The sequence below is a fragment of the Tribolium castaneum genome, chromosome 1 (genome assembly GCF_031307605.1).
Source record: "Tribolium castaneum strain GA2 chromosome 1, icTriCast1.1, whole genome shotgun sequence".
Lineage (NCBI taxonomy): Eukaryota > Metazoa > Arthropoda > Insecta > Coleoptera > Tenebrionidae > Tribolium > Tribolium castaneum.
The window spans coordinates 6,498,618-6,509,764 of NC_087394.1; the positions used below are offsets into that span (position 1 = coordinate 6,498,618).

Below are 11,147 nucleotides of genomic sequence, written 5' to 3' on the forward strand. Positions count from 1 at the left end.
CTTTATTATTATTAAATTTATGTAAAAACACTTTATAAAGACACTTTTACGCAGAATCTTATAAAGTTGCCACTTTTTTAACAATTTGTTTTGCTGCAATAACATAAAGTATTTTTTTAAATAACAGTTATAGACGGCTTTAACATTTTTGAAAAGTTTATTATTTTTTTCATTTAATACGTCTGTTTGTGGTTTGTGTAACATGTTATTTTTAAATATTAAAAAAAAAACTATTTTGCTTTTGTTTTATAGTAGACCATGATAATTTTTTCGATCTCCATTTAAAATTAAGAAAAATATATGTTACCCCTAAATACTTGTAATTAATAACGATGTTTTAAACACTAATTAAAACATTATAATACAGCGAAACCTCCCTTAACCTCCCTCCACATTTCTGCACATTTTTTATAATAAATAAGCTTTTCGAAAATGTCAGAGCCAACTGTAATTCCTATTTACAAAAATACAACTTTATGTTATTACAGCTAAACAAAAACATTATTATTATTATTATTATTATTATTATTATTATTATTATTATTATTACTATTATTATTATTATTATTATTATTATTATTATTATTACTATTATTATTAAACAAAAACAAAAAGTGCGCTACTATGTTTTTGTTACAAATGTGTATCTTTTATAATGAGAAAGATATGGATTTTTTAAGATTTTGCTAAAATGTCAACTTTTGTTTATAAGTTGAAAATAATTGACAATAGCAAAATTCAGTTTTAACTAAAATTATTTTCTCAAAAAACGGACTTGTTTTTATCTAATACACTTAGTTTTAGAGATCTCTTATAGGAATCACCCTGTACATTTTAAAATTAAATGCGATTTTCTACAATTTTATATTTAGATTCAATGTTAAAAAATTACAACATAATGTCGTAGATTTTTTTCTTGGAAATAAATGTCTCATTTAAAAAAATAAACAAGGTATTTTATATAATACACCGAAAATACATTTTGCGATACGAAAAATTGGATAGTCTTCTCTAATTTCTTCGCCCTTTCAAAAAATTACGTTTTTGGGTAGTTAGTGACTTTTGGTTGAACAAATGATAACTCTTTCTAAAAAATAGCAGTTTAGTTTAACAACTGCTGACAATGGTTTCCAAAAATTGAACAATTAATATTAGGCACAGGCCTCGTAAAGTTATGTAAAACACCTTGTACCATACAAGTAACAGTTGCAAGTTCTAGTATATGCAACCAGTTATTTAAATTAAAAAGTTGTTTTTTTTAAATTTTTTTAATTAACACATTTTTGTTGTTGGCTTTGTTATCATATATTTGAACTTTTTTGCTATTACTATATTTTATTGTAATTACAATTTAAAACAAAAATTCGGTTGTAAGAACTTCGGTAGTCACGTCTCCTGTCAGTCGTGTCACCTGTCATCTGTTTGTTGTCATTTATACTGTTTTTACTTTTTCACACGAATTAAAATATATAAATTAAAAGTATATTAATTAACAGTTGTAAGTTGTAATAACATGTACGCGTTAATTAAAATTATTACACACCACATTTCCCTGAAACTGGTAGTGGTGGCAGTTCCTAAATTCCCAATTCTGTGATAGTGACCTGTTTGGACGATTTTTTAATAGTTTAATGTGATATTTTAACCAGATAAGTGGTTACTCGTTTTGTAATTTTATACCAGCGTTATCGTAACTGTTTTAAATAATCTCCAGGTAAGGAATTTAAATTTTTTATCGCTGTTTCCACTGCTTAAAACATTCCTTCAAGCATGTTTCAAAAATTCAAAACCAAAGACTTGCACAAACAAGACTTAAACGACCACAAATTCGACGTCCGTGAAGATGAGGAACAGTCGGTCAAGCTACAAGAAATCATTGACTTGTTAGTGGCTGCTGGCTATTTCCGGGCCAGGATTAAAGGCCTCTCCCCTTTCGACAAAGTCGTAGGGGGAATGACTTGGTGCATTGAATCCTGCAATGTGGATGTAGATGTCGATCTTTTGTTTCAAGAAAATTCCACAATTGGACAAAAAATGTAACTTTTTTTGCACAAACGACCGATTTTTCCACGTTTTTTTTAGTGCACTAACTGAGAAAATTGTCATAGTTTTGCCCAAATTAAAGTGTCCACACAGTATCGAGCCGCATCAAATACAAGGCTTGGATTTTATCCACATTTTCCCCGTGATACAAGTAAGTTGTTCAGTTTTATTATTTTTTCATATCAGAAATATTGTGAGTGAAAAGAGGAAGCTCCCTTTAGTGTTGTTAAATTTGTAAAAATCGTTTCTAAAGACCCACAACTCAATTTTTCAAATAGAATACACATTTTTTTTGGTACTAGACAAATGAGAATATAATTCTGCATCGATCTATGTGTTTAAAATAATTTTCAAGTTATTTTGATTTTTTTATATGACAGGAAATTAATTACTGATGTAGTTATTTTTGAAAAAAAAATCAACGAATTGCCTTTTTAGAATAATATTAACCTCATAACACAATTGCCAAAAATATTATTTCAAAAGGTAGATTAAAACATTACAAAAATTCTTCTTAAAATAAACTTAAAAATGAAAAAATTGCAATTTGGAAATTTGCCAGATTTTTGAACTGGCGGTTGTATGTTAATCGCTTTTTTTTTCAGGAACTAAGTCAAAAAAAATTAAATTATGTGAAAAACTTAAAAATCCTATCGTCCACCAATTTTAGATACTTTTGAATATAATTTTTAATGTTAGAGTAGAATTTATGTATACGCTCAAATTTTCAAAAATAAAAATATTGTTTGAGAAAAATTATGTTTGGTATGAGATAACGATTTTTTTTCCATAGGTTAGTCATTCTTTTTTATTTAAAATCTATACGGTACACAATGATGCCCTTTTGTTTGGCACATTATTAACCTTACGAACTTTACTTTGCATAAAGTAAATTCGGGTAAATTCAAAAATAAAAGAAAAAATGTTCGTACTGTGTTTTCTGATTAACTCAAGTGATTTTAAGAGAGTTTTAATTTATTTATCGATTTATCTTTTCCTTTAGTGTTTTTTATTATCTAAAAAAAAATTAACAAATTTCACATTTTAAAGTTAGTTTGGAAAACTTCAAGTATACATTACTTAATTTTTTCAAATGGAATATCTCATTTTTTTTATTAGACAAAAGAGAGTTTAATTCTGCATCGATCTGTGTTAACATTTAATAATTTTCAATTTATTTTGATTTTTTTTTTTTTTGTTACGAGAAATTCATTATAGGTACTATTTTTGAAAAATTTCTTTTCTCTGCTCTACGAGAGATTTTGGAATGATATTTTGCATATTGCTGGAAGTAATACAATTTTCATAAATGATAAATTAAATTTTGGTAGAAAATCAAATCTAATTTGATTTTTTTTATTTTTTATTATTTTTGGTTTGGTTGGTTAGCCTTACAACTGTTTGCAATTTCCAAAAATGTTGTTCCCCAGAATTGATACATATTTGTACACCTCCAAATTTTTAAAAATAAAAGTAAACTTGAAGTTTTTTGCATGATTGAATTATTCTTTCTTATTTTAAAACTATAAGGTACACAATAACACATTATTATCCTTACAAAAGTGTACATATTAATTTTTTTTATTTTAAACGGTAATTATAAAAATTAATAAGGTCAGTATCTAAAAATTAAAAATTGTAATATTGGGGAACTTAACAGGTTCTGGGTTAGCTTTTTGGCACACAGTAGGCCATATAAATTCCTGTCATAAAAACCTATGAAAAAAAGTAAAAAAATTTATTTCTTAGAGAATGAGATTTTTTTTAAGTCGGTATCAATTTAATAGTTATTTTAATAGAAAGCTATGTTTTTATTGTATAATTTGGATTACTCGAATTATTCTAAGAGAGATTTCATTATCGTTTTTTCAAACCTAAATTCTTGAGACTTTTACACTTTTTATTTTTATTATTCTATTTGTACCTTTCTTTACACAAATTGAAAACTTTATCATTCGTATTTGGATGTTTGAAGGAGAAAGTTTAAATCTTTCCCTTAGTGTTTTTTAATTTAACCAAATTTTGAAGGTTACGTTTGGAGAACTTAATTTCGTAGCTGTTTTTGATAAATCTCCATTTTCTACAATGTGGGATATTTTGAGTGAACATTAAATATGAGGAAATAATTTTTTTGCGGGCTTGAATCAAAATTTTTTTTCTATTTCATATCTATAAGGTACAGTCACGATCAAAAAGAATGACACCAATAAAACCATAGCCACAATTTTTTTGGTTAATGTGTACTTTGGCTGGATGTTGTGTAAATTAGCTGAACAGTTTTTAAACTAACTTCTGTCTTGAAATTTATTAGCTAGTCGAACTTTTGAAGTCCAGCCCGGTTTGTCTTTCTGAACGTGACTGTACACATTAATGATCTCTATAGTATTTTCTCTTCTATATCTAGTTTTAGTCGTTTTGTTTGATTTATTTTTCTTCTGATTTTTTCACCTTTTTTGGAATTTGAAAGAAAATAAAGCTAAGATCTGGTCTTTGGCGTTTTGAAATTTTGGAAAAAAGGTTCACAATTTCCAAGTGTTGAAGGAAGCGTGTGGAGAACTTCATTTATCCAAAACTTAATTTTTTATTTTATTATTTTTTTTTTACTTAAGAAGAAACAGATTGGGTAAGAATTAAATTCTCTTCCGCTTATTAGTGAAATAAAAATTAAGGCATTTAATTTGATGTTTTTCAAAAATATCCTTGAAAGTCTGGGTATTGTTAGCATTTTTTAGAAATTTGAAAACGAGAGGAAAAATTTAACTCTTTTCTTTCAAATGTCCAAATACGATTTGTCTATTTTTAAAGAATGTACAAATTTAAAAGTGTAAAAATCTCAAAAACAGTTAAACTTGGGGAATCTTGACAAAAACTGTTTACACCTTATGTAATTGTATTTCAGAAAGAGTTATTTGTAAATACAATTAAACTTATCTGAAATACATCTGAAATTTCTAATGTGGTTAAAACCCGATCACGCTGTATAATAGTAATATTCCAGTGGCTTGTAAAACGGTCGTTGGAGTTCAGACAAGAAAAGTCCGAGTTTGTACGAAAATACGCCGTTTATCAATTTCACAAAGTCTTTGGTAACAACACATTTGAAAAAAAAGAAACAATTTTAAAAAATGTGAACATCGTGAACGAAATTTATGGCCCCAAAAGGTACTACCGGCGAAAAAATGCACCGCCAGCTGATTTACAAGCTCAAGTTCAAATAACACTCCTCGAATATGGAAATGCCATTCAAAAACACAATGTTGAAACTATGGCCAATGTAAGTTTTTTGTTAAATTTGCGAAAAAAAAATTCACGAAAATTCTCACAGGAAAGTGTAGAACACGAAGATTTAGACACGGAAGATTTGAAAAATCTCGCCGAACACTACACTTCTTTACAGCTGGAATTTAAGGTAAGTTTTTGTGTTTTTTTTTTTTTTTTTTTGGTGTTGAAAATTATGTGGTCCAGACCGGTGGTTTAAAATATCTACAAGAAAAGCAAAAAGCAACTATTGAAGAACAGCTCAGGTTAATAAGCGAAAAGTGCGCCAAACTCGCTAGTAAAAAAACCTCACTGGAAGAATCGTTACAAGATATTAAAACACAAGACCAGGAATTCAAAACCAAAATTGAGGACTTGAATGCAAAGATGAAAGAGTTGAAACAAAATGACAACGACAAGTAGGAATAAAACTATGTTTTTTTTATTATGGTTAAAAAATTAATAATTTCAGGCGAGTTGAAGAAGTTGAAGAGTTGGTAATGCTTAACGAAAATTTGAAACTGCAAGAAAGCCAGTTTAGGGAACACTGTAAGAAAGAAATGGCCAAGCTTCAGAATAAAATAAAGTCAGTATTTTCTTGTTATTGCAATTTGTGAAATGGTGTTTTAGGGAAATAAAAAGTGGTGAAACAGTTGTGGAAAATGATGCAGAAGCGAATAAATTATGCGAAGAGTTAACAGAAAATGTGAAAGTGATTCGCTTACAGTTGGCCAAAAGAAATAGAACAGTGGCTGCTTTGCGCAGACAAATTGACGATGTTCCTAACAGGCCAGAATTGGCCCAATACCAACGAAGATTTCTAGAATTGTACAATCAAGGTATTTGTTTATTACCAGTGTGAGGAAATTTTATGGGCGCGCGCTTGCAGTCAGATAAACCTTTAAATCGAAATGTTGTGGAACAGCTTGCATTGTTGATATAAGTTAGGAAAGAGTATTAAAAAATGTTTAGACAAAGAATTTTTTGTTTCAACCCTCGCGAAGGGACTGAAAAAACGTTTTAGCTAAAAATTTGCAAACACCTAAAATTGGACACATTTTGCGTTTACATGCTCATATCTTCCTTCTGGATAAAGCTAGAAACTCCGTTTTTTTTGCAAACAAATTTTCAATAAATGCAGATTTATACGTAGTTTAACAAGGTTGAGTTTTGATAAAGGGAAACCAAAAAAATTACATTTTCTTGTAACGTTGCATAATTGTGTAGTGAAATTTTCGAGATGCGAGAAAGTTTTTTAATTTAAAAGATAGACTCCCACATAATCGAGACGAAATAAAGCTAATACTTGAAATAAATTTTTGGTGCAAGAATCATTTCGTTATCTGTAAGACTCACCAAGTTATTGCAATTTAAAATTACTGCAAAATGCGCCTGAGGTGAAACCGAACCGTATTTCCCTCTGAAGCGTGTTCATCGCCTTTGATAACATTTCGAGAGCTAAAAATCGTAATTCGTAAATAATTAAAAAATAATTAATGTCACTTATCTATTAATATTATACCTTTACTTTTAACCGCCCTAACTCTGTTAATTTTAATAATATCTAAAAAGTCAAAAGAACATTTTTATCTCATGTACTTATTTAAAAAGCATAAAAGTGACCCAGTAGAACTAAATTACGAAATTGTAATTCATTTCAAAGTATTCTTTGGTGTGACATTAATATTTTTTTAATTATTTACCATTTTTAGCCCTTGAAATGTTTTCAACCACACCACGTTTCAAAGGGAAATACGCTGCGATTTCACCCCGAACACATTTTGTAGGTAACTAAGTAATCCTTCTTTAAAGTCCTTTTTAAAAAAATATACAAATCGTAACGTTTCTGACGAATCAACAATTGTAGTTACACGCTGGGGTACTTGGTTAGAAGCAAATTTCTAAAAATTTTAATCAATTAAAATCATTTGTTTATTGCTTTAAACGACGATGCACAAAGCATTAAATAATGTAAAACTTTAGTTTTAACCACAAATTTAGTTTCTCAACTTAATTTTATTGAAAACAATTTTTCAAATATTCCAACTACGATCAAATTCCTAGAAATGTAAAATTTTAAATTTTCCATTACAGTTGAGAAATTTGAGTCTACGTTGATAGAGCTAAATTCTGTAGAATGGTCATTACAAAATAAATTATATGCAAAAATTGACGCAGTTACTAGAAATCCCGATTTTCTAGTTTTAAAACAAATAGAGAATAATGTACCACCTTCGACATATTTTGCATTAGCACCAAACTTTTTATTTACTCCTGTAACCAGCTGTGATGTAGAAAGATCTTTTTCGAAATTCAAAGATATTTTAACCGCAAAACGAAATCACTTTTCGAGAATTTAGAAAGTATCACAGTTATTCAAACGTATTTCTCAGAGAAAATGATTAAAATATTTTTATTTAGTTTTTAATTTTAATTTCCACTGAATTAAAACGCAACATTTTCAAAATGTAATAGTGACTTACGCTCCCCTGTATTAAACATCTTCATTGGTGTCCATGTAAGATTGAGGAAATGATGAAGTTATTTTTTAACGATTATGTCAAATTAGGTGCCTTGTATTAGCGACTATTTTAAAATTGGTTCAGAAAATAATCTCAACAAATATACCGCAGTCTTAATAAATTAGCGACTATTTTATTGCCGCAATTTTTCTTAGGTACTCCGTAATTATAATAAAACAATAATATTTATGTTTCAATTTGATTTTTGTAAGCGACCGGTAACATTAATTGTATAAACCCCAAGTAAACTACGCCAATGCACGCGCTGTAACGGACCATTTCATCGATAAATATGAACATCGCGAGAGCGCTACGACGAGTCAACTGATCATGGCCATCCCATAAAATTTCCTCACACTGTTTATTACTTTCCGTGCTGTTTTATTTATCCAATTTCAGTTTCCGCAAAGCATAAAGAAACGAAACAATACTACACATTGTACAATACTCTGGAAGACACAAAATTCTACATGAAAAAAGAACTGTCGTTGCTTAATTCAGTCTCTGACAGCTATCCAGAGTGAGTTCGAGATATGAGCGTTTTTTTTAATTTTCCGTATTTAATTTAAACTTTCCAGGGCTGTGTTGTCAGCCAGTGGCAAGGACGAGTTTTTGAAACAGTTTCAAAATATCGTTGAAGGGGTAAAACAGTCGAAGGAAAAAGTTGAGAGAAAATTGCTAGATGAGAAAAGAAAACGGGATCAGTTAAGTGCAGCTTTGCAAGTCTTGATAGAGCAGCAGAGAAAATATGTTGCTGCCACGCGTCAATTAAGTATTGAGTGCAAAAAACATGAAGCTCTTCTCGCTGAATATAAATGTTAGGTAAAATGTTTATCAGTATGTTGGTAATATTTGATACCTGGGAAATTGTGTTTTTTTCTTTACCTATTATGTGCTATTTGCCGAATTTTATTTGCCCACTACAGTTTATCGTGTTGTGTAAAGAAATCATTACAAATCATTTAGTATCTGAGAAATGTTAAGATCACCAACAGCTGCAAGCCTTGTGAGTTTTATTTCAACTTGAAAAGGGAATTAGTGACGTCCACGGCCTCCAAGATTGATTGAGTTTTAGGCCAAAAAGCTGTTTTAAAAAAAGCGCTGATGTACGGAACATTGTTGGTTGTCTAACTCTAGGTGTTTTTATTTTGTTGCCACTCGTTATTTGACGGTGACATCTACGTGCCAAATACCCAAGTAAAATTTTACATATTTCTATAACAAATGGTGCTCCATCTATGCATAATTTTTTAAAACAGCGTGTTACGGTAACCTGTAAATTTTTGAGTACTTTTTTTATAAATAATTTGGAATAATTTAAAACGCAAGAAGACTTTTAGATTTTTCATCTTTTTGAATTTTTGTAATTCTAACACACATTGGTTTTAAATTATTGCAAAAATATTTAAACTTTTGTATAGTTGGTTGCCTATACAACCTGTCAAAAATTACAAAATTTTACACATTAAATTCGTACTGAATCACAGGAACGCCAGATGGTCTTTAACTTTAAAGAACTTTTTATGTTTCTGTAATTTTAATAAACAATTTGGTTTAAAAATTTTTGTTTATTTTAAGTTTCGTGGGCTTGGTTTTAGGTGTTGGGTTCCTTCTCGAGGTGCGACTCCAGGGCCATTATTTACTAAAGGAACCTTTAGAAAGGGGCCGTATATTATTCCAAAGACTAATACATCGCATGTTTGTTATTGGACGTTTAGTAAAAGCGAAGATATCACAGAACTGTAATTTTTCCGAATTTATTTTTGCTAGATATTACGTAGGTACTTATTGTTAATTATATTTATATTTTATTACGGTTTTTTTAAATAAAGTGTTATAAAATTGTGTGTTCTTTTATTTTCCTTCATTAGAAACTTTTACTCAATTGTGCAATCAATTGCAAATTAGGCAACCAAGAATATTCTGCGCGTATAACTGGTTGCATAAATGATATATTTTTTTTAATTTTGGATTATTAGTAGTATCACAGATATGCGAAGAGATAAAAAAAACGTAAAGACATTTTTGCGTTTCTGTGATCCTGATATGAAATCCATTTTAAAAATCTTGCAAAGTTGTTTCACTTCAACTTAAATTATCTAATTTTTCTTTTTAATTTTAAAAATTTTTATAAAAATTTAAGAAAATCTGAGATTCACAAAATGCGAAATATCTTCGTTCCTGTAGGAGATAGAGGGGTAGTTCTGCCCTTTTGAAAACCCTAGGCCCCCGTAGTGTTTTTCCTGGGCTATCGAATGGAATAGGTCCCGTTCCCGTATCTCAACCAGGAACTGAAATAGCATTGCACATTTTTAAGTTAGAAATCGAAGTACATCACGTAATAGTGCGTCAAAAGTTACGTGTGCATGCAAAATTTGAAGTTGCTACGGTAACCGGAAGTGTCTCAAATTTAATTCCAAAGTTTTAATAAATTCCAAAAAAAAAACTGAATAAAAATCTTATCAATAGTAGTTACCGTAATAAGATGCAAAAAAGTGTTTTTTCTTCGGGTCGTAAAGTTTGTTCAACGAGATTTGCCGTGTAATCCATATAAATAGTAATAACATATTGAACTTAAATTTGAGACATTTCCTGTTATCGTAGCAACTTCAAATTTTGCATGCACACGTAACTTTTGAAGCACTATTACGTGATGTACTTCGATTTCTAATTTAAAAATGTGCAATGCTATTTCAGTTCCTGGTTGAGATACGGGAACGGGACCTATTCCATTCGATAGCCCAGGAAAAATACTACGGGGGCCTAGGGTTTTCAAAAGGGCAGAACTACCCCTCTATCTCCTACAGGAACGAAGATATTTCGCATTTTGTGAATCTTAGATTTTCTTAAATTTTTATAAAAATTTTTAAAATTAAAAAAAAACTAGGTAATTTAAGTTGAAGTGAAACAACTTTGCAAAATTTTTAAAATAGATGTTATGTTAGGATCACAGAAGCGCAAAGAAGTATTTACATTTTTTTTTATCTCTTCGAATATCTGTGACACTACTAATACTCCAAAATTAAAAAAATATATCAAGCCCACGAATAATTTCAAGACATTTCAAGAAATGTGTATCAGAATCGAAGAAACGCAAAAAATCCTGAGAAAAAAAACTTATCATTAGTTATCGGTTCCATTGTTGCTAAAGTATGGATGATCTTATTTGTGTTTATGTAGAAATTATAGAATCGATAAAATTTATCTAACGATAACTCGTTCTAAATACGGGTGAAAAAACGTTTTAAATTGCCATTTGTTTGAATTTGACATTAATAATGAATTAAAATTAATTAAAAATTAAAGCAACAACAACAAAATGCC

At 29.3% G+C, this 11,147-nt stretch overlaps 1 protein-coding gene across 1 annotated transcript; it reads left to right on the forward strand.

The window, feature by feature from the left end:
- Window positions 1–1,401: 1,401 nt before the first annotated feature.
- On the forward strand, window positions 1,402–9,668 carry fidipidine. Its single transcript, XM_015978615.2, has 11 exons — window positions 1,402–1,714; window positions 1,770–2,036; window positions 2,083–2,194; window positions 5,042–5,317; window positions 5,369–5,452; window positions 5,509–5,720; window positions 5,774–5,887; window positions 5,932–6,140; window positions 8,223–8,343; window positions 8,402–8,645; window positions 9,422–9,668. The coding sequence occupies exons 2-10, from the start codon at window positions 1,771–1,773 to the stop codon at window positions 8,643–8,645; spliced, it is 1,638 nt and encodes a 545-aa protein (XP_015834101.2). The 5' UTR covers window positions 1,402–1,714; window position 1,770; the 3' UTR covers window positions 9,422–9,668.
- The last annotated feature ends 1,479 nt before the right edge of the window (window positions 9,669–11,147 follow it).